General features: G+C 41.7%; 2 protein-coding genes across 6 annotated transcripts in view; one reads left to right on the top strand and one right to left on the bottom strand.

Moving 5' to 3' along the window:
• The window catches only part of CUL2 (cullin 2), a 57,573-nt gene extending 51,766 nt beyond the window's left edge, over positions 1–5,807 (bottom strand). The window contains exon 1 of one of the 3 annotated variants that reach the window (XM_053359692.1): positions 5,690–5,807. The gene's annotated coding sequence lies outside the window, so the exon portion shown is untranslated. Of the gene's footprint in view, positions 1–21; positions 256–5,689 lie in introns of those variants that run through there. The other 2 variants (XM_053359690.1, XM_053359689.1) reach the window with 2 other exon arrangements.
• Positions 5,808–6,002: 195 nt separating this feature from the next.
• Positions 6,003–22,965, top strand: part of CREM (cAMP responsive element modulator) — a 29,770-nt gene continuing 12,807 nt past the window's right edge. For 2 of the 3 annotated variants that reach the window (XM_053359697.1, XM_053359696.1), the window contains exons 1-6: positions 10,550–10,665; positions 15,252–15,375; positions 18,347–18,493; positions 20,832–20,929; positions 21,038–21,180; positions 22,750–22,938. In XM_053359697.1, the coding sequence (XP_053215672.1) occupies positions 10,622–10,665; positions 15,252–15,375; positions 18,347–18,493; positions 20,832–20,929; positions 21,038–21,180; positions 22,750–22,938 (745 nt within the window). In that variant the 5' untranslated portion in view covers positions 10,550–10,621. Of the gene's footprint in view, positions 6,261–10,549; positions 10,666–15,251; positions 15,376–18,346; positions 18,494–20,831; positions 20,930–21,037; positions 21,181–22,749; positions 22,939–22,965 lie in introns of those variants that run through there. The other variant, XM_053359698.1, reaches the window with a different exon arrangement.

Raw genomic sequence — 22,965 nt, 5'->3', positions numbered from 1 at the left:
GGGGAGGGCGCGCCCATTCACCTCACCCTTTTCCCGCGGCCGCCTCCGAGGCACGCGCCAAGGCCGCTTCTCCCGGCTTCTCGGCGCGTCAGACTCCCCCCATCAAGGTGTCGCGTTCGGCCCCCGGAGGCAGGCCGTTCATAAGCGCGCCTTCGTCTTTCCCCCTTTTCTCTCCTCTCCCTCGGAATCGCAGAGACAGTTGGTATCGCCTGGACTACGGGAAGCGCGGAAGGCCAAGCTTCCTCGCCACTTCCGTCGCCTCAAAGAAATAAATAACGCGGCTTCCTTTACCGCAGACGAAAAGGAGAGGTTGGGCTGCGCGTGCGCCGCTGTCTTCTTTTGTATGCGCGCGCTTCCTAATTTGGCCGTGCGTGATTACGTGCTCTTTCGCCGGGGCAGCCTGCCGCGCTCTTGCGTGGAACGAGTTAGGACGTGCAAAAATAAAATAGTGGCCCCGCAGGAAAGGGAACGTTTTAGCAAAGTAGGCGTTTCTGTATTGTCGCTAGTCCTCAAGTCAGCAAATGCAAGATGGGGTATGGTGAAAGAGAAAAAATATATATTTTAAATTATGTATATACCGTTTGATTGTAAAAACAAAAACAAACACACGAAACCGCACAGCAGTAATAGAAATAGGCATCTCTGTGTGCGAGTGATGTATCAGCTGAAAGTATTGGGGCCCAAGACTTCATAGAAATCCAGTATCTTAACGCCTGGTGAGAAGCCTGGGCTTTGTACAGTATGGCGAGTAGTGATGTGCTTTGAGTATGCTCAAATGCAATCACTATTGTTTCATACATACATGAGCCCTGCTAGATCAAGCCAAACCCCATCTCATCCAGCATTCTGTTTCCACAATGACCAATAGGCAATCTGTGTTGTGGAATACCACAGAACAGGTTTTGCTGGGGCTGAGTCATTTCTCCCAAATCCCAGGTCCCTCCTCCTGGTTTTCTTGTGTTAGGTGAGGTATCTACTACAATGAACCTGCAGTGGGTGGAACTGGATTGTCATTGTGGTCTGCTTATCCTCAGCTGTGGAATCCCCTCTGAAAACTCAGCAAAACCTGTATTTTTGTTGTTAGAAGTTGGTATACAAGTTGATTAGTTTGAAATGAAATTTCAACCATTAGTGAAATTTGGAATTGACGATTTAACAGAGATTTAACTTTGGCCACCTCATGAGAAGAGAAGACTCCCTGGAAAAGACCCTGGTGTTGGGAAAGATTGAGGGCACAAGGAGAAGGGGACAGTGGACGGGATGGTTGGACAGTGTTCTCGAAGTTACCCGCATAAGTCTGACCAAACTGTGGAAGGAAGTGGAAGACAGGAGTGCCTGGTGTGCTCTGGTCCATGGGGTCACGAAGAGTCAGACACAACTAAACGACTAAACAACAAAACTGATTTTAGTAGACTATACATCCAGGCCAGCTTTATCCCTTTGCATGAAGATAATGCTGCTGTAACATTTTAACTTTGCAATCCCATGCAAAATAAGCACTGAATAGGTTCCAGTTATACTTCCAAGGCTCACCATTGTCTTGAATCTGAAAAAGCAGCAGCAGCAGCAGCAGCAGCCACCTAGAGGGCACCCGATCCTCTGCAATTTAAAGTTCGCAGACTGCAGAATGAGAATCCTCTTTCACTATTCAGCCAAATATAAAGTTCTGATACTAGTGAAGATAAATTATTTTTATCTAATGTAGGGTGTCTTTAATAACTGAGGAGAGTATTTTGACAGGATAATACTTCACACATCTGATTAAGTGTGCTGTAGTCTATGAAACCATATACAGTATACCATAATAAATCTGTTTGACTTTAAGGTGCCACAAAGCTCCTTGCTTTTGTTGCAACAGATAAGGATACCTCTCTAGAAATTGTGTCATGTTTGCTATGTTTGATTTAGAGAACCTAAATCAAGTAAAACTAGCATCTCATGCAGCCAGGTATCATAAAATATGCAGTTTTTCCACCTTACCATAGTTTATTATTATCATCAAAGTATAAGCCAGTGAAAACATTTACAATAACAAAGAAGAGATACATGAATGATATAAAAATGTGTACAGTAAATAAAAGTGATTCTGAACTTTTGCAGAGTTCTCATAAGAAATGCATATCTTACATGGTACAATAACTGGGAACAGTTACAGCTACCAATGTGATTAGTAAATCCCAGTGCTTTTTTTCTGGGGGGCGCAGGGGTACACATACCCCTAAACATTTTGCTAATCTAACGGGAGAAGAAACTTAATTTTTTTAAAAAAAATTAGATTCTTCTCTAGCACTGTGAATTGTCAGTTCTGTTGAAAAGCAAGGTGAATATCAGTTCTGTTGCTAACTCCAATGGCGGCCTCATTTCCAGTCACGGTGTTTCCTGAGTCTCAGACGGAAGCGAACATTTAATATGTGAAGTAGGAGTTGGACTGTAGCACGGTGATTGGTCAGTTTCGTTGTTACCACCTCCGATGGCGGCTTCATTTCCTTTCCCGGTGATTTTCTTGAGTACCCCTAAAGAATTTTTTAGGGGGAAAAAAGCACTGTTAAATCCAATGGAGTAAAAAAATCCTGTAGGCTCTTTTATAAACAAGCAGGTCAACTCTCAAGTGTATTTTCTGTGCAAGTAAAAAGCTAACTTGATGAAACATTAAATATCAAGTGGGGGAAAATTGTGACAGGGTTGAGGAACACCAGGGTTCTTGCAAAACTATAAACAAGCAGCACTAGTGGCAAATGATGTAGTTTGCAATCTCAAATGCCTTACAGAATTCTGCCAACAGCCTACTCCCAAGGCCAAGCTTTATGAAAAGGAGCACAGTAATTGCACAATCTGAATTGCTGAATTTGTATAAAGAACATCCAGGAAATCCTATTGTAATGCATTTGCTTCCAAATCCAGGAAAGACCATACCTCAGTGGTATAGCATATGCATATCACATGCAAGCCTGGTGGGGTCTCAGGAGATGCCTTCTTGGCGGCTGCTCCCAGATTTTGAAATGCCCTCCCTAGAGAAGCTAGACTGGCCTCCTACTTGTTGTCCTTCTTCAGGCAGGTGAAGACTTTTTTGTTCCAACAAGCTTTTGGAAACCGGTTGCTTTTAATGAAAGGGCTGGTGCTGTGCTCTTATTGTAATTATTTGTATGGTTTCATATATGTATCCATATGTATCTATATTAACATATTTTATGTACGTATATAGTTTTACTTCTAAAAATTTTAATTGTTATAAATCAGTTTTTTCTGTTTTTAGCAGTTCTCATTTTTACACGTAAGTCCCCTTGAACCACATCAGGGAAAAAGGTGGGGGAATTAATAAATAATTCATAATATGCATTGCCTGCAGAAGGTTCTGTTTGTACCCAGGTAGGACTAGGAAAGGGATGGGTGGCACTGTGGATTAAACCACTGTGCTGCTTGGGCTTGCCAATTGAAAGATCGGCGGCTTGAATCACCACGACGGGGTGAGCTCCCGTTGTTCGGTCCTAGCTCCTGCCAACCTGGAAGTTTGAAAGCATGCAGTGCAAGTAGATAAATAGATACCGCTCTGGCAAGAAGGTAAACTGCGTTTCCGTGCACTGCTCTGGTTTTGCCAGAAGCAGCTTAGTCATGCTGGCCGCATGACCCGGCAAAACTCTGCAGAAGCGGACAAACGCTGGCTCCCTCGGCCTGTAAAGCGAGATGAGCGCCGCAACCCCAGAGTCGTTCGCAACTGGACTTAATTGTCAGGGATCCCTTTACCTTTAGGACTAGGAAAGGCCCCTGCCTGAAACCCTGGAGAGCCACTACCAGTCACTGCTAACAGTACTGGGCTAGATAGACCAATGTTCTGACTTAATATAAAGCAGTAACTCAATCTCAGTAGTTTACATAGCTTGTCTTATTGAAGAACTGATGCAATAGGAAAATAAAACTGCACATTAAAATATAAATTGATGATGTGCATTCCTGGTCTCATGGCGTACTCTCAATTATGTATGGTACTCCTACAGTTCAGTGATCTTGGGGAGACTATCAGAAATACATGTGAACAGTGTTTTGGGGGATGGGTTTTAATCATCAGGTTGGAAGGGACCCTGAAGATCTTCTAGGAATATGCAGGAATATGAACCCATCCTTGGTGGCTTGAACCCATGACCGTGGCATTATCAGCACCACACTCCAACCAACCAAGCTAACTGCCTTGGAAATGCCATATTAATTGCAATTTATCATTCCAGGCACCCCACTATGTGGGTTGAACAGTTTCAAAGTCTCATCCTTGGCAGCAAAATTATAAGCATAGGAATTAGGTTGTAAAACCTTGTTTTGAGCAAGTCCAGCTATGAAGTAAGCCGGCTCTCCCTTTCTTACCCGGCTTAACAAAGAAACAGGTAACAACTAGTATCAGTGGCTGCTAGCCAAGAAACCTATGCTCTGCATCCAGCTGGAGGCCATTATTGCTTCTGAATACCAGTCGCTGGAAACTTCCAAGAGAAAAGAGTGCTCTTGTGCCCAGGTGGACTTCCAAAACACAGTTGGCCGCAGGATGCTGGTCTAATAGCTGACACAGAAGGGTCTTTTGTCCTTGCAGCTTTATCTATAAGTCTCTCCCTCTCTCATTAAGGAGTCCTGGGATTGTTCAGTTATAGATGACCCTTGTGGTCCCTTTGCAACTCTGCACTTCTAAGATCTAAACCTGTAACTCTCCAGATGATGCTATTGGATGTCCAGCATAGGCAATGATCAGAAGTTCTAATAGGGAATAGTAGCCCAAAAACATATGCACGGCTAGAGCTTCACCACCTCTGCTTTGTAACTTTTTTTAAAAGCCCTCACTGCACGCACACTGCCATTGGCACATTTCCCATCAATGTAATATGAATTTCGCAGGCCGTCATTTTGGAGCACAGCCTAACGGTTAGATCCTACCTGTTTTTACTCAAGAAATGTGCCCACGAGGCTAACCCTGCAGCAGCAGGTCTCTTTATAAAGAGACCTGCTGCTGCAGGGTTAGCCTTTATTAATTTTTCCAATTTACATTTCAAAATATTCATTTAAACAACCTTAAATCAATGACTTCCTCAAATGCAAATGGATTACAAATGAATCAAATAAATATGTATTCTGTTGTTGTTTCCCCCTTGTACTATGTTTTAGAAATACATGTTTAATTTACAGAAAAATCAATTTGTTACAATGTGATAGGACAAATGTATGTCTAAAGAAACCAATAAAGATGAATGGCAAAAATAAAATAAAATCAATGACTTCTCTTTCCATGGTTCATTTGCATACTATACATCCGTGCATATTATACATTAACTAGACCGTTCAGTAATCCATTGTTATATCCATCAAAACTTATTTACACTGTTGAATTTATCTTAATGCTACCAGCGTTTTTAAATGAACACAATCTTCAACCATATCTTCAGTAAACATTTCCCAGTCTTCTTTGAACGTACATTCTGGTTCTTATTCTATATATTAAATCTGCAAACTCGCAGCAGTACCTCTCTCAGCCCTTGACAGTCCTGTTTAGGGAAGCTTTTAATAGTTGCTGAATTATTATATTTTAATATTTGGCTGGAAGCCGCCCAGAGTGGCTGGGGAAACACAGCCAGAAGGGCGGGGTATAAATATTTATCATCATCATCATCACGCCGCGTATCGCTTTGTAAAACTTTACTCGGAAGTAAATCCCTACTGCTTAATGGAGCTGAAATCCCTAGTCAGTCAGCGAGCGCGGCCAAACTTCGGACAGGTCGCCTCGGGGCCTCTGTTTTAACACACCCACATTCATTTTGCATCTTGCGAGCGGGGGCGGGGGAGTATTACACCCACGAAAAACACCGCAATCACCATCGCTCAATTTCCGCGCCCCCCCCCCGCCGTTCCCGATTAGCCAATCAGTGAGCCGAAACGTCGGCTCGGCGGTTGGCGCGAGTTCCAGCCGTTAGGCCGCCTAAGTAGCCAATGGGCGTTGGCCGGTGGGGAGGGGGGGCCAGGCTGGCCCTCGCTGGCCGTGGCCCCGCCCTCCGCTTCCCCCACTCTCCCTCTTTCTCTCTCTCTCCCCCCCCCTTCCTTTCGCCGCCGGCTCAGCTGAGCGAGGCTAAAGGCGCGGCGATGGTCGCCATTTCCTGAGCAACCCCCCCTCCCCACCCGCGGTGACGGCGCAGCGGCATCAGCGCTGACGTGGGGGCGACGCGCAGCCTCGCCCGGCCCAATCCCTCCTCCCCGACCTACTTTCCCCTGTGACGGGGGCGCCACGTACTCGGGTGAGTCGCAGGAGGGGGCGGGGACAAGGCGGGAGCGCGCAAGGCGGCCGGGCCCTTCGGAGGGGGCGGCCCGGGTTTTGAGGAGGGGAAGGCGGTTGGGGCGGCGGGGCGAGCTCTGACAGGCAGCTCGGAAGGGGCTAGGCGGGACGGCGAAGATCGGGAGAAGCGGGGCGGGCAGCATCGGCGGCGCTCGAGGGAGGCTGAGTCAAAGCCTGGCTGCTTTCTCCCTCACACACGAAGGCCGAAATCAACGCGGCTTCGTTGTGACAGCCAGAGACCGGCCGTGTTGCCCCCCTCTGCGCATGTGCAGAGTGGCCACCGTCCCACGCACCGTGGCAGGTTTCAGAAAACACAGTATTTTTTCCCCTAGAGGGACGCAGATCCCATGACATTTGGTGAATCTAAGTTTGGCCTCATTGAGGAGCCGTATTTCAGTATTAGTAGGAAAATGAGAGTACCCCTAAATATATATATTTTTAGAATAAAAGCACTGAACACAGTAATACTAAAAATACAGCGCAATCCTGTTCAGGGTTACTTGAGGGGAAGTCCCACTATGTCCCTCTATAGTGCATATTTGCCAGTAAGTACCGTAGGGGACGTGTGTGGCGCTGTGGGTTAAACCACAGAGCCTAGGACTTGCTGATCAGAAGTCGGCGGTTCAAATCCCCGTGACGGGGTGGGCTCCCATTGCTCAGTCCCTGCTCCTGCCAATCTAGCAGTTCAAAAGCATATCAAAGTGCAAGTAGATAAATAGGTACCGCTCCGGCGGGAAGGTAAACAACGTTTCCGTGCGCTGCTCTGGTTCGCCAGAAGCAGCTTAGTCATGCTGGCCACATGACCCGGAAGCTGTATGCCGGCTCCCTTGGCCAATAAAGCGAGATGAGCACCGCAACCCCAGAGACGGTCACGACTCGACCTAATGGTCAGGGGTCCCTTTACCTTTATCCGTAGGGGAATGGCCACAGCTCAGGGGCAGAGCATCTGCATCGCAGGGTCTCCAGGCAGGGGTGGGAGAGAAATCCCATTTGAACCCTCTGCCAGTCAGTGCAGACAATACTGAGCTAGATGGACCAATGGGCCTGACTCAGAAGGCAGCTTTCTGTATTTCCTTCCTAAAGGCATAGTCTTCAACATGTTTATGCAGGAGTAAGCCCTCCTGAGTTAAAACAAACTTGTTCCCTAGTAAAACGTGTTTTAGGATTGCAGCCTTAATCCTGAGTTTGTGCTTTTTCTCCTCTGGTGTTTCCATCTTTTTCAAGAGATTTCCTCTTTGGTAACTATGCTGCTGCTGAGGGTAGGGTGAGGAGTTTAATAGAAAGAAAGGGGTTAAGTTAAGCCCTGCCTTAGGCTAGATATGAAAGAGGAAGCAAAACATTAGGCATGTGGAGTCAGAACTCACATGGAGATAAGAAAGCAGAGTTATGGGGAGGCCTCCCCTTAGTGATAGGTTTGGGCTTATCACATAAATTAAGAATGAGAAAGGAAAATTTGAAAATAAAGCAAGGAGAGTTCCATTGTGATCCAGTGGCTGCAGTTGGCCTCTAATAAGCAAACACATCATTCAGAAGATACGATGTTATGGTCTCACTGTCTGATCTGGCCTTGGTCAAGTTATGTTATCATAGCCTCAGTTTGAAGACAAGAAAGGAATCCTAGCAATGATCTGTCACACTCTTTTGGTAAGCATGAGCACACAGATTGTAAAGCATATTACAGTTTAAATTTTAACAGGATGAGCCTGGGAAATGCAATATTTGCTGATAGCAAAAGAAAGAATACATTCTGTGTACGGGAGGAAAGACGATAGTTTACAAAACATTAAAGTGTATTTTTAGCTGATTGGTGTGATGTAACCCAATGCAGACCCCCCTTATAAATGTTTCATAGGTCAAGTCTTGTGAAGCTGCTTGGCTGTTAGTATGAAATAACTGGCTCTTCATTGAACACAGTGGGGCTTCCTTTTGAGTAAACATGCCTAGGATTGCTTTGTTTGACTGTTTCATCTGTCTTCCATGCATACCCTGCCACAGATTGTAGAGAAAATGTAAGAAACAAAGGCACCATATTCTCCATCAAGGCTGAAGGAAGTTGTCAAAGGAGCCACCAGTTTTTCTTTATCTTGAAATAGAAAACACTAGGCTTCAATTAGAAAAAAGGGACTGTATGAGGGGTAATATTACAAACAACCAAGGCATACATAATCTCCCTTCAGTCTGTATATGGAAAGCCTTCATGCAGACCCTGGCTGTCTTCAATAACTTTGACTTTCAATTTTGTTGATAAAAATATCTAATTTGTTGCAGGGTGGTGTCTTTTAAATACTGCTTAAATGGAGTAAAATAACTAGTAAAGGCAGTGCTTCTCTCTTCATCTTGCCCTCCCCCCAAAAGCTATACTCTTTAGGCATAACAGTGTTTAGTTGTTGGTTATACAGAATAAAAGAGCAAGTGAGACAGTATCTGGTCCAGTGAAAGTAATCTTATACACAAAAACAGGAAACAGAATGGAAAGTTTTACAACTTTCAAGGAATAGGGTTGTTTTGCTGTTATTTCTAGTGTTTAAACGAACTAGTACATCAAAACAATAGCTCAAGCCCTGCACTAATTTTAAAATCTAAAAGTATAAACAAAAGGGAAGCAGGGGAAGGAAGGTAGAGGAGAAAGGTTAGTTTTACATGACATATTAGTGAGTTTCTTAATGGGCATTTAATTCCAGTAGTGATCAGGTTGATCATCCCTTTATGTTATTGCTGGGACAGAGGTGATATAGCTATGTAATAGTCCTTGGTTCCATGTAACAGTAAGCAAAAGGTGTTTGGGAACACATAAGTCAAGAATCATTGCACTGTACCATGTCATATAATGAGGTTTGGATTTTCTTCTAGAACATGTTTATGTATGTATTGTAACAAGAAACGTAGCTGTTTAGTGTACCTTATACCTCCATTGTACCTGGATTATGGGTATGGCTTTATTGGCTTTTTTGAACTTGGAATGTTAAATGAAACAACTGCTGTTTAGTATGTTCTGTAAATAGGCACCTAAAAATGATGCTGTATTAACTATAGTTACCTGAAAAGGACTTGTTTTCAGCTAAATGTGAGATTCATGCTTTTTTCAGTCAAAGTCACTGTAGTGAGGAAAATTTCAGGCTGTGCAGTATATGAAGCTGTTTAGCATTTTTTCCCTTCATACTTCGACATTTCCTGGACCAGGATGCAGCTCCATCACGTACAGAGAAGCAGCACATATGATTTTTATGTCATCACGAGTTGAAGTGTGACATTATGAAATGCAAGGTTTCAGAGTCTTTGAAGCCACAATGAAAAATGGAGAGAAATTTCTTTCTCTTGCACATGAACATGAAAAAATACCCAGCATCAAGATTTATAAACTACATCCATAAACTGTTAACTGCAAACAGTATAACAAGGCTTTGCAAAAATAAACAAAAAACAAACCTATAACTTGGAATAAAGTAAAATTTTGAAAGTGTACTTTTAAGACATCATCAGCATAATGCTGCATATTCTTATTCAATTATTCAGCAACTTTCATTATTAAACATTTGGATCCACTCTTGTTTCTAGTATGTGAAATAAGATTCCGTGTTTCCTGAGAATATATTCTATAAAGTGCAAAACTATGTAGATTTGTTGTAGGATGTATTTTCTTGCATCCAGGCGGGTGTCCCTCCCCAAATAAAGGTTTGTTTCCAAAGTTTGAGGCTCTTCTTTGTGTTAAAACCCTTCTATATTTGTGCTGGGGAGTGTTGGAGGTGCACTCTCACTTCACATGGGGTAACAAGCCTCCTAAACATGTCAAATCAATAGGGCATGTGCCCTACAACAAACCTATCCCAGAATCTTTGGCCATGGACAGAAATTCTCTGGCAAGTGAATGCATATTGTTTACCTGATGTATGGAAAATACTTGCTGACAAAAGTTTGAAAACCACAGTTGTGGAGTATGAAATCTCCAAAAATTGAGTTGAACATTGTGGCATAGGTACCTTGGATCATACAGTCTTCCTTGCATCGCAATTAGGTCTCCAAAACTCTTGTCAAATCTTTAATTCAGAACTTTAGCTAAGGTGCCCCCCCTCCCAATTCTTCACTGGATGAGTGTGTTCCATAATACTTATAAAATCTCTTGCGTGTGATTGAACGAAAGCTTTTCTTCTCTTTTGCGCTTCTGTTCAATATTCTAGTGAACCTTGTGTACTGTAACATTGTGAGTGTTGGTTGCTATGGTAGTTAGTTATGACATCACAAATGGAACATAACTTCACTGCAAGGTTCACTAAGAGGGAGAGTGGTCTGGAGAAGGAAGAAGTCCTTAAAAAAAAATCAATCATAATGAGCAAATGTGGCAAAAAACAGCATGCAAGAATTAACATAAGGTAGCCATTGTATAATTAGTTATTGTTAAAATTTGTTTCCGCACTGCAAATATGTAGAATGTGTCTCATATATTAGTGGCTCAGATAACCTGAGGAGCAACCAAGCACATAAAGATCTTAACATTTAGAAAGAAGGCTTTTCTTTATGTATTCAATCTAATGCTCTCAATTTGACTAGCAACAAAGTTGAAAATTTTGTGTCAAACTTTTTTTAAAAAAAATACTCATTTACTTGCTAGGCATGTTTTTTTGTAGGAGCCAGTTAATGAAATGTAATATGCCGCAGGGATCTATCAAGGGCCTAGTGTTGTACAACATATTTATAAATGACGGCTAAAGTAATAGAGAGGATGCTTATCAGATTTACAGATGACACCAAACTGGGAGTGGTAGCTAATATCACAGAAGATAGAACAAGGATTCAAGACAAGTTTTACAGATTGGAGAACCGGGCAGATTGGAAAATAATAAAATGATTTTTGGTATGGACAAATATAAGGTTCTACACTTAGGGAGGAAGAACCAGCTGCACAAATTCAGGATGGAGGACACCTTGACAGCAGTACATGTGAAAAGGATCTGGGGGGGGGGGTGTCTTAATGAGTCCACAAGCTTAGTATAAGAGATGTAGCAGCAAAAAGGCTAATGCAATTCTTGACTGCATCAACATAAGTTTCGGGTCCAAAACAAGGAAAGTAATAGTACTACTCTATTCTACCTGGTCAGACCCTACCTGGAGTACTGCATCCATTTCTGGGCACCACACAGGATATTCACAAGCTGGAACGTGCAGAAGAGGGCAACCAAGATGATCAAGGGTCTGGAAACCAAGCCTTATGAGTAATTGCTGAGGGAGTTGGGTATGTTAACCTGGCAAAAAGAAGACAGAAGTGAAATAATAATCTTCAAATATCTCAAGGGTTGTCACAAGCAATCTTGTTTTCTGCTGCTCCAGAGAGTAGGACTTAAACCAAAGGATGCTAATTATGAGAAAGGGGATTCTGACTAAACATTAGGAAGAACTTTCTGATGGCAAGAGCTGCTTGACAGCAGAACAGACTACCTTGGAAGGTGGTAGGCGCCTACATTGGAGGTTTTTAAAGAGGTTGGATGGCTATCTGTCAGGGATTTTTTAGCTGCAATTCCTGCATTGCAGGGGATTGGATTAGATGACTCTTAGGGTCCCTTCGAAGTCTACAGTTCTTTGATTCTATAACCCTTTATATCATATAGCTACAGGTGCCAGAAAGCCAAGACTGCCACCATCACGGTGGCAGCTGCATCTCTACATAATTCACATTCACACAGATAGACACATGTTTTGGGGTCACTGTGATAACCTGGTTACCTTTGGGATAAAGAGAATTACATGGTGCATTACACTGAGACTTTTTGCAGACATGTGGTTTCCATATATGGATATCATGCACTGCTTAAGATATTTTAAAAATATAAAGTGGTATATAAATGCTTTTAAATAAATAAGTCATGATGTCCACTGAAAAATGACATTAATAACTCTTGATTTCAACGAGTCTGCTTTGAGTGACTAATACCTGATACCACCCATAATAATTAGCTTCATGTATCCTAAGCTATTTCTACAAGCCAATGTTACAGGTTGAAAACAACTACAGTTCCTTCAAAATATTTCTCTCTCTCAAAAGATTGACATGCAGAATTTACTAGCCTACAGACAAAACCTTGATTTAGGAGAAACAAAGGCTGAATGGCTTCCAACTGAGTTATTACACACTAGAGTAGTTTCACCCCAGTGCCAGCTGTTTAATAGAATGCTTTCCTTTCTCCTAAGTGATGCATAAAGCTATTGATGTTAGACGTATTTTAAAACCAATGAATTTAACAGAAGTTTCTGCAAGAAAAACCTCTCTGTGTGTGTGTACCGGAAAATTGTTTCAGACCAACGTGGCACATTCAGCTACAACTTGTGTCCCAGCATCTGCTGTGATGTTCCAAGGAATCATGGAAGGCCCTTTCATTTCCTTGTTGGCACTTCCAAAAACATCTCACCCAAAGGTACCAGTTTGGTTGCTTATCCATCATGCTGGTCCTGGCATCTTGAAATGTACTGAGCATATGTTTGTCAAAGACACTTCCTGTAACCTTAAATGGATGTGATCTTTTCACCTATCTGGACATGCCTTTTGGTACCTGAACAAACTTGGGGTTATTGTGAGCTTCTTGTCCTTAACAGTGCAAGGACTCATCTTTTTATTATTAATTTTATCTCCTCTAACTTGTTTTCTTAAATACAAAAAGACGAAAATCATGCTATTTTAAAAGTAAGATCATATATATTGTAACATCTGCTATTTTACATAACCCAAGATATAGGATAGAAACTAAAACATAATATGTTACATGCACTCCAGTCTCTTAAGTAGTGAGAAGTTTCAGGGCTCCCAGCAAAAACCTTGGGTTTTCTTTTCTTAGAATGAAGGTAATTGAGGACTTGCGATGCTAATATGATATAAGTCTTATTTACACACATACTCTGCACAAACCTGTGATGGAAAATTCACTGCACTAACACTCCAATAGATCCTGTCCTGTTCCTCTTCAGATTTCTTGGAAGTACATAGATTTGCTTTCTCCCAGAGAGTAAATCAAGCCTCTGTGCCTCTTTCAAATCCAGTTTCAAGGCCATTGTTCCCTTTTGTTCTCTTTAACTGCACAACAAACCTCTTGAGGACACCACCTCCAGCCCCTGGGTGGAGAATAAAGTTCTCTACCAGTTTGCTCCTATGGCTGCTTGGCTAACTAGCTATGCAAAGCCCATTCCTTTGAACAAATATGCCAAGCTAAACTGGTCCAATCTATTTTTATTTTCTTAGCAGTCTCTTTTTACAACCAAAGTCTCAGGGCTCGGGTGATGGTTCAGAAAACCAATTAACAGGCCTGCTATTGGGACAGCAATGAAGCCCAAGAGATATACGTAGTACTAAAACTTGTATATTCAAGTGTAAACCCTGTTGAAACGGGGGGGGGGTGCTTATTCCCTGGTAAATGGGGTTAGGATTCCAGCCTAAATCTAATTCCAATCTATTTATACGAGGCAAAAAGGTAAGGTAAAGGACCCTTGGATGGTTAAGTCCAGTCAAAGGTGACTATGGGGTGCAGCGCTCATCTTGCTTCAGGCTGAGGGAGCCGGCGTTTGTCCGCAGACAGCTTTCCAGGTCATGTGGCCAGCAAGACTAAACCACTTCTGGCACAACGGAACACCGTGATGGAAGCCAGAGCACACAGAAATGGCTTTTTATACTATGATAATCCAAATGGACCCAGTTTATAAGAAAGCCAAAACCTCTATGATTCTATGATTCCTGGCACGCTCACACAATTCAAGTAAATAAAGCATGGCTCTTACATTATTGTGGCATACTGCTTGGGCTGATTCTGCTGTCCTGGGCTCTTTTATATTTTTAAGCTGACAACGTTCACTAATCCATCACTTTTCTCTGCTACGTCTCTACAGTGGTACCTCGGGTTACAAACACCTTGGGTTACAAACACTTCGGGTTACAGACTCCGCTAACCTGGAAGTAGTACCTCGGGTTAAGAACTTTACCTCAGAAATCGTGCAGCTGCAGCGGGAGGCCCCATTAGCTAAAGTGGTATCTCAGGTTAAGAACGGTTTCAGGTTAAGAACAGACCTCTGGAATGAATTAAGTTTGTAACCAGATGTACCACTGTATTGGTGTCAATTGCTCCGGAGTCTAGTATTTGCCCAACAGTATTCTAGCTGAAGTAAATTAGTTTGCAACCTAAGTTCTAAGTTCCATTCTTCTGTAGGATGTAAACAATTCAGTAATAGTCTGAAAGGAGACCACAGAATCTTACAGGCAGCAATACACTTAATACAATCCACACATTCTTCCAGTATTTGGGGGCAACTGTACAGTCCCACCAACTTCTTTTAAAATATATGGTAACAATATTTGTATGCTACTTGGGTGCTAAAAAGCTTTAAATAAATAACATTTTCCAAAGAAATAATAATTTAAAAGCAACAACCAAGAAGCAAACTCAGCTTAACTAACCCACACACAAAAAAACCAAGAAATACATGGTCAAATCTCCCTGGGGACAGCATTTCACAATTCTAGTGCCACCTCTGGAAATTCCCTACTCTGATCACTAGAAGTTGTTTATTCCTGAAACAATGGCATATGGAGGAAGGCCTTGTCCTCCAATCTTAAAGTGGGGATGGTGAACCTATGGCCCTCCAGATATTACTGGACTGCAACTCCCATTATCCCTGATAGTTGGAAATTCTGGCTGAATCTGAGAGTTGGAGACTAACAACATTTTAAGGGGCACAGGCTCCACAGGTTCCCTGTCTTAAATAATGGGGAGGACATTCATATATCAAAAGGTGGTTTCCTTCATTTGGGTTTTCAGCTGGTGATAAATGCACTGGATCTCTCTTGTGGTATCATATTATGATGTCATGCTTTATTTAACCACATATTAAAAAGAAGGCAAAAATGAAGAGATGAAGTGAATGCTGATAGAGGCATGAATTGTTTCATGTACTATCTTGTGCATTTTTCTCTCATTTTTAGACAAATGACCATGGAAACAGGTGAATCACAGCAAGATGGCAATGCAGCAGACTCTGTTGCAGAAAGTGATGCTGCTACTATACAGTCTCCATCTGGCCAAAATCAGATATCTACTATAGCACAGGTAATCTGACATGTAACCTGACACCAATACTGTACCTATATAGTTAGCTACTGCAGGCAGGTAGAAGAATGCAAGACTTGCCTGCATACTTTGGGCTTTGGGGAAGCCGATAAAACGTTGGACCTCTCAGTTCAAAAGCCCACTTAGCTCAGTGGAAGGTCTTGTGCCATTCAGCCCAGTGGCGTAGTGTGGGTTGTCAGCACCCGGGGCAAGGCAAGTAATTTGCGCCCCCTAACCCTAACCCCCAGATGTTGTGCCTGGTGCGGCCGGCCCCCCCTGCACCCCCCACGCTACGCCACTCATTCAGCCTAGTCTGCATTGCAAAGTTCCTGTGAGGATAGATTGAGATAGCATGGGGTACAGAGATAAATATCTGAGCAAAATGTAAAAAATAGGTTTAGAGCTTTCTAGTAGTTGGGATTCTGATCATAAGCAATGCATGAACTATGTGTAAAATGATGATGAAATCTCTACTTACATATCCAGTTTTGCGCAGAACCCCTCAAGTACATGGACTCCATCTCTGCTTAGGCTAGCAGCAGGTGGCTATTTCACCCATTCCAAGCCAGTGTTAGGAATATCTGTGCCATGAGGGGCTGCCTTGTTGGGAACGTGGCCACTGTCCTTTGTATGCAGTGAAGTTGCACCTTTTCTTCCCCAGGTGTTTTCTTTGGGGGCAAGGACTGAGAAGACAGACATGGATTGATATTCAAGGAGATGAACTCTCCTTGCCTGTAATCTGCCTCTATGTTGTTTTCATCATGTTTCTGCTTTTTTTCTGTCCAGGAGGGCTTTTTATGAAAAAGCATTCACTCTGGCAGCACAAACTCCACTTTAATTCACTTGCATTATTTGTCTCTGATTTTTGGTGCTACTATTGTATGAGTTGTGAGCCAGGAAGGCCCTATTTTGAAATGTTATCTCAGCCATGGACTATACTAGGTAGTCCAAACCAGCCAGTTGTGAGTTCAGCCTCAAATCTGCCTTGGGATAATAATCCTAACCTATTTTACAGGGTTGTTGGAAGAATTGCTGCAATATATACACTGCATACTCTGAACAATTAAAAAGTGCTATATAATGGTAAGGGTCAGATAATTTTGGTTAATTGCATTTAGGTTCCATTGAAATCTATCAAACCTAAATTCATCTAACTTAACCCCCAGTCCAACAATTATGATACTATTTTATTTCTTTAAAGCTTATAATGAAACCTTTGAGACTTTCCCCAGTTTTAAATAAACACCATAGAGGCTGGGTCTGACCTGGATTTAAATGTCTATATTGTACAATGGACTAAGTGTAGTTTTGGAAGTTAAGCATTAACAAGCCTGGAATACTGCGCATATGCAGTAGAAGCTGCAGAATACCTATTTATCTGAAATAAATTGCCCCTGAAAGAGCTGACTGTGTGTGTGTGTTTCTGACCATTTCTGGAATTATTCTGTGCAGTGCTATAAAACTTTGTTTCCCAGTCTGCTAAATTGTTCTGCAGACTGTCTGCTTCCAGTAATATAGAGTCTTAGTACGTATTCAAATGCAAGTGCCATAGCTGGTTCCTCTCCTTATTGACGTCAGGATTGCTAGAACTGCTGCCACCTCCACATGAGTAATCAAGCAAACCTTTGTGAATGTCAGAATAGGAAAGGGTGCAGTTTTAAAATATTGCAACTAAAGCAGAGGAGGAAACAAATGCATCTTTCAAATAATTTAAACTTGTTCACTGTACTGTCAGTTTACCATTAGAGAATAATTTTGTAAATCCAAAAAAGTAAAAGGAGCACAGGATGCTTGGGAGATTCCTTGTAAACTTTCAAATATTATCCAGCCATTTTAAGAAATTGAAAAGTGCCTTTAGTACTTCTCATTGTGCATGTAAGTTACAAGAGAGAGGGCTTTCTCCTGTGATTCATGCTCAGTTCTTTATATGCTTGTCTTACATCCCAAAATGAATACATTGGGCACTTTTGCCATGAACTTTTAAAAATATTGTAATTTATCATGACAACATCATATAGAGCAAACCATTGGGCATAGTTTTCTTCCTATGCAGTTTCAGTATAAGCAGCTGCTTGGTGCACTAATAGTCCCTGTATTTCCATGAATGAAATGTTGGACTAAGATGGGGAAGATTCACTTTCAAGTTGACATTAAATGATGGACTTGCTGACTCGCCTTTTGACAAGTTGCTAGTTCTTCTGTTCTTCATTTGTAAACTGGGTCTCAGATTTTCTTTGTGTTCAATATGCAATGTAGTGTTTAGACGAGAAAAAATTAAAAATGGCTTTTATCATTAACTTGCACAAATAGACTGTCTATTGCTATAAAAGGACTACAAAAACGATCACCCCTCTGTCCCCATCAAAGTTATACAATATGGGACTGCATTGTCATTTCAACCAAAAAAGGCTCTTTCAGTTTTCACTGGGGTGAAGTACCATGTGCCAGTGCTTTATGTGTTACATTTCTGAAGCAAGAAGCAGAAGTATGAATTATATTTCACCTGCTATTGGAAACCCAATTGTCATTGTAATATATTGACATCAGGCAGGTGCCTTCACTGTTCTCCTTTCAGTGCCTGCTAAAAACATTTTTGTTTAAGCAGGTCTACCCTGACATGTAGAATATTGATGTGTGTTTTAATCTGTTTTTGGCTTATTGCTGATTTTATTTCATTTAATATTTTAAATAGTTGTTTTTAACAGGTTTTCCTGATAATTTTATTGTTTTATTCTCTAGGTAAACTGTTCTAAAGTCTTTTTTTTTTTTACAATTAAGCAATGTATAAATTTTATGAAATAACTAAAGTGATATAAGCTGATATAACTTTTACTGTATTAGAAAACAGCACATCGTGTTTCAAAGGCTAAACCTTAATTTCACCCTGGAGACCTTTTGCCAAATCATCATCACTGGTATGCAGGTGCTCACACTGCTAATGTCTTACTGTTATTTTTCACCAATGCAATAGGTTTCTGTAGCGGGATCAACAACTGGAAGAGGATCTCCCTCTGTAACTGTAGTGCAATTGCCTTCTGGTCAAACGGTCCATGTGCAGGGAGTGATTCAAGCAACTCAGCCTTCAGTTATTCAATCACCACAGTTGCAATCTGTTCAGGTTAGCTGCATGTCTCTTAACGTTCCTGCAGGCTTTACTTAACCTTTACTTGGCATCATTGACTTCTAATTTTTGCCCTAGCAATGGAGAGAAGAGCTTCATTGTATTTCATAGCAAGGGTTGACTCATATTCAGTGGCGTAGCGTGGGTTGTCAGCACCCGGGGCAAGGCAAGTAATTTGCGCCCCCTAACCCGTGGATTTTAGCACTCGAGTCTCGAGCGCGCCCCCCCCAGATGTTGCGCCCGGTGCGGCCGGCCCCCCCTGCACCCCCCACGCTACGCCACTGCTCATATTCTGCCATCAGGAGAATATAAAGATAATACTTCTGTCTGCTTCTTTAAAGAGTGATTACTTCAAACCAGAGCACGTTGTCATGCCCATGTGCTGCTGTTTTTCTTTTTCTTTTTTTGTGTGGATAATCTGACAATATTGCAAGGTATGCGGTGGCCAGGAACTCTGTATGTCACCAATTGTGACATATATGCTAGGAAAAAATCATGCATAGATGTGATATTTAGAATTCTGCATATATTGTTTATTTTTTTAAATTATTTTTTAAAAAACCCACAACGTGTTTCTAGCTCTCATAGTAGTGGGGGGGGGGGGTGTCACATACCAGTGAGTGTGGCTAAAGGAAAAAGTGAATGGGGCAACATATGTAACTCTTACTTTTCTGCAGTAATCTGTATTGCAGCCATGCAAACTTCAGAGGTTTCTATATTCATGCCTACACAAGCACACTTCCACCCATAGCTCAGTCAGCAGAGCATGAGACTCTTAATTTAAGAGTTCTTGGTTCAAACACAGCAACTACAAACAGATAAAATGCTTCTCCAAAGAGAAAATTACAATACTGTTTGTGAGTCAACTCATCCTTCTGGCGAAGCCTGTGGAAATTTTTAACATCCGACGAAATGTGTACAATGTCGGAGCCTGTCTAACTCAGGTGGGCAGTGTGTTCCCCAAGGCAGGTGCCACTGTCCCGAAGGACCCCATCTGAGTTGCCTTGAAATCAATCTCTGGCATGTGTGGCATCACAAAGAGGCCCCCATAGATGCAGCAGTGAAAGGGCAGATATATAGAAGGTAAGTCAGAGATCCTGGTCCCAAGTTGTTTAGGGCTTTAGTTTATACAGTAACAGTAAAACCTTAAAACTGACCTAGCAGAATACTGGCAGTTAGTGTAGTTCCTTCAGCACTGGTGTTACCTTCGCTTGGTGTAGTTTCTGGACCAAATGTAAGGGCAGCCACAACAGAGCACATTTCAAAATTGTCCAATTGTAAAGCACTCCCTTCAACCACAGTCACTTAAGCCTCCAGTGACAATGATAGATTGAGTACTCCTAGATAGATTACATACCTGTTCTTGCATTTACCTTTTAAGCTCTCTGCCATTATGCTCTATGTTTTTCTCTCTCTCCAGCTGCATTCCTGCAAGCTGTTCTGCTCCTAGGCCCCTTTTGTTCCTTTCTCCCACTCTTCTTATACTATTATTTGTAGATTATCCTCTCCTCTTCTGCCCGTCAAAGATATATATTTGCCATTTACTGAAAAAATGCATTTCTACCTGCAGAGCTGTTTCTAGTTTGTCATTAATTCACCTCAATGTTTCCTCCTTCCATATCAAGATTTTGCATATGCTGTTGGGGCATTGCTAGGTATTTAAAATAATCAGGGTATAGGCTCATGAAACAAAATTTACCTATGCTAATATATAACTAGATAGAAGCAAGTATGGTACCCAACACTCCTGTTCTGCTAATGGAAGAGACATGCACTAGAGGATCAGAACTTTTCATTCCTCTACTCCGCATTCTCCCCCTTTCCCACCCTCAAAATAGGCACTTGAGAGCTGGGGGACACGCTGGAGAAAATTTGGAGATCACACTGGGGGGGAAAGAGGAGACAGATCTGGCACTGTGTTGGCAAAACACCTCTGGCACTGCTTTGGATGTGACCCAATAATAATAGGTGATCAGGGATATGACCAGCACAGTGGTTTGAAGTATGTCCACCAGCTCTGCAAGCAAGGTTTTAAAAAGTTGTGTTTTTTTAAAAAAAAATAGGGGTGGTGTAGGCAGGGAATCCAAGATCCAGTGCAAAACACCTGAGGATTCAGCCCTCTGGGCCACCCCTATCAATAGCCTTACCATTAGATGCTGGTGCTGCTGTCTTTAATTTACAAAGCATTGTTAAATTTTCAAAACAGTTTTATGACAGTCCTGTGAGATGGATCACTGGTAGTAAAATCTCCTCTGCAAATCTGGATTCCATGCTGCAAGTTAACTCTTCTGAGTCGACTCCTAAGATGGTTAATTTTTTAATGTTCATATTTTAGGTAGCATCAGCTACAAGTGCAGATGAATCTACAGAGTCAGAGGTTGTCATTGATTCTCAGAAACGGAGGGAGATCCTTTCAAGGAGGCCTTCATATCGGTAAGCTATAATTTCGTGTTGTAACAATTGGTGCCTTTCGGTTAAAATGAGTCACTCCTTTCATGGGCCAGCTGCTTTTAAATGTATATGTGTTTTTACTTGTGTCAGAAAAATTCTGAATGAACTGTCTTCTGATGCACCTGGTGTCACTAAGATTGAAGAAGGAAAGTCAGAGGAAGAAGGAGCGCCCTCTGGCATCCCTGCCATGGCAGTGCCAACGAGCCTTTATCAGACTAGCACCGGGCAGTACAGTATGTATCCCATAACATCAAACAAGATATTTAGCTTTCGTCCTTAAAACGCAAATGTAAATTGCAAACTTAGTAGGCTAGATCTATTCTGGAGAGTGGGGGGAATATTCAAGAAAAAGTCTCAATTAAAACCCAAGTGAAATTCATGCTTACATCAATAAAGATCTCTTATAATTTACAGTAATGATCTGATAAGCAAAAATTAAATTTTGCTCACTTTGTTCCATTCTGTTTCTTCAAATCTTATGCTCTTTAATGTGTGTTGCTTCCAATCAATGTATTTCGTTATATAACTGGAAGCTAGGGTACACAAGGAAGTTTGTACAATTTTCTTCCATAAATACAGTCCTTAAGATAAAAAGAAATGCAACTTGCAATCTTTTTTATGAGTTTAGAATTAGACATCAGTGCACTGGGAACTAATCCTGCACTAAGCATCCTTGACTTAAAGGAGGAAACACTCCAAATCCTAATAATTGTACAAAAGTTGTTCCCACTAGATTGTGCCCTTTGGGGATTTTGTGTAGAATCTAGCTTTGGAGTGCAGAGTCCAACAACTTGGCATTGACTGGAAAATGCAGTAGAGAGTTGTACATGGTGACAGATAAAACTTCAATAAGCATATTTTCCATGTAAAGTATGAGCAGAGTTGAAATATCTGTGATGGAGAACTTATTTAAAAGGTTGTTTTGTCATGCTTGAGAATGGAACATTTAACTTTGCATCGCGCTGTTCCTGTTCTGACACCTAAAATCTATATCCTATAATCTAGCATTTTGTTATGAAAACTGTAACAGGTCATGTAAGGAAAAGTTAACAGCTTATTCGTATTCTTTTCTCTTTTTAAAATTCAAATATAATTTATGCAGCTGTTTTGTACTGTCTTCTGTTGTACAAGATTTCACTGATAAAAGTTGTCTCTGCACGGCAAAGCATCCCTTGAGGCAATACAAAGTTGACTTAGATCAGGGTTGGGGAATGTGTTACTAGATTTTTAGTTCCCATAATTCCTGTCCATTCACCATGCTGGCTTGGGCAGATAAGTGTTGAAGTCCAAATATATCTGAAGGGCTACAAGCAACCCTTTCCCGAGTTAGACTGTATCCAAATTACAAAAGTGGTGGTACACACTGGATCAGTGTTTCCTAAACCTCTGATAACTGAGTCACCCTTATTTTCTTCTAAATCAACACAGGAGGCATACTACACACACACACTCTCTCTCTATATATGAGTAAATAGCATAACCAGAATTAGAGAATTGCAGAGGTGAAATGGGAGGCCTTTTCTGAGGACAGGTAATTCTGTTCTCTGTCTGTATCAGGTGAAATCACTTGCTCCTGATGCAAAGACTCAGCAGTGTTTCCTGCATTTGTAGAAGAAGACTGACTGGAAAGCAGTGGTTGCAGAGCCTCAAAAAAGCTCTTCATTATTAGTTTCTTATGGCACACTACTAGTTCTTTTAAAGTGCACTAACGTGTCCCAACACACAGTTTAGGAATGGCTGGATTAGAGCTGTTCCAAAGACCCTTGTTTCCGTTGGTTAATACCATTATTGCTTTTCTTAAGTTGCTATAGCCCAAGGTGGAGCAATCCAGATCTCTAACCAGGCATCTGACGGCGTTCAGGGGTTGCAGACATTAACAATGACAAATTCAGGAGCTCCTCAGCCCGGTGCTACAATTGTACAATATGCAGCCCAAACAGCTGATGGCACACAACAGTTCTTTGTACCTGGGAGTCAAGTTGTTGTCCAAGGTATGCTTTCATTTTATATTTGCTTTT

Source organism: Podarcis raffonei, chromosome 12 (assembly GCF_027172205.1).
Source record: "Podarcis raffonei isolate rPodRaf1 chromosome 12, rPodRaf1.pri, whole genome shotgun sequence".
NCBI lineage: Eukaryota > Metazoa > Chordata > Lepidosauria > Squamata > Lacertidae > Podarcis > Podarcis raffonei.
The sequence above is the reverse complement of the archived record's forward strand: the minus strand, read 5'-3'. Positions and strand labels throughout refer to the sequence as shown.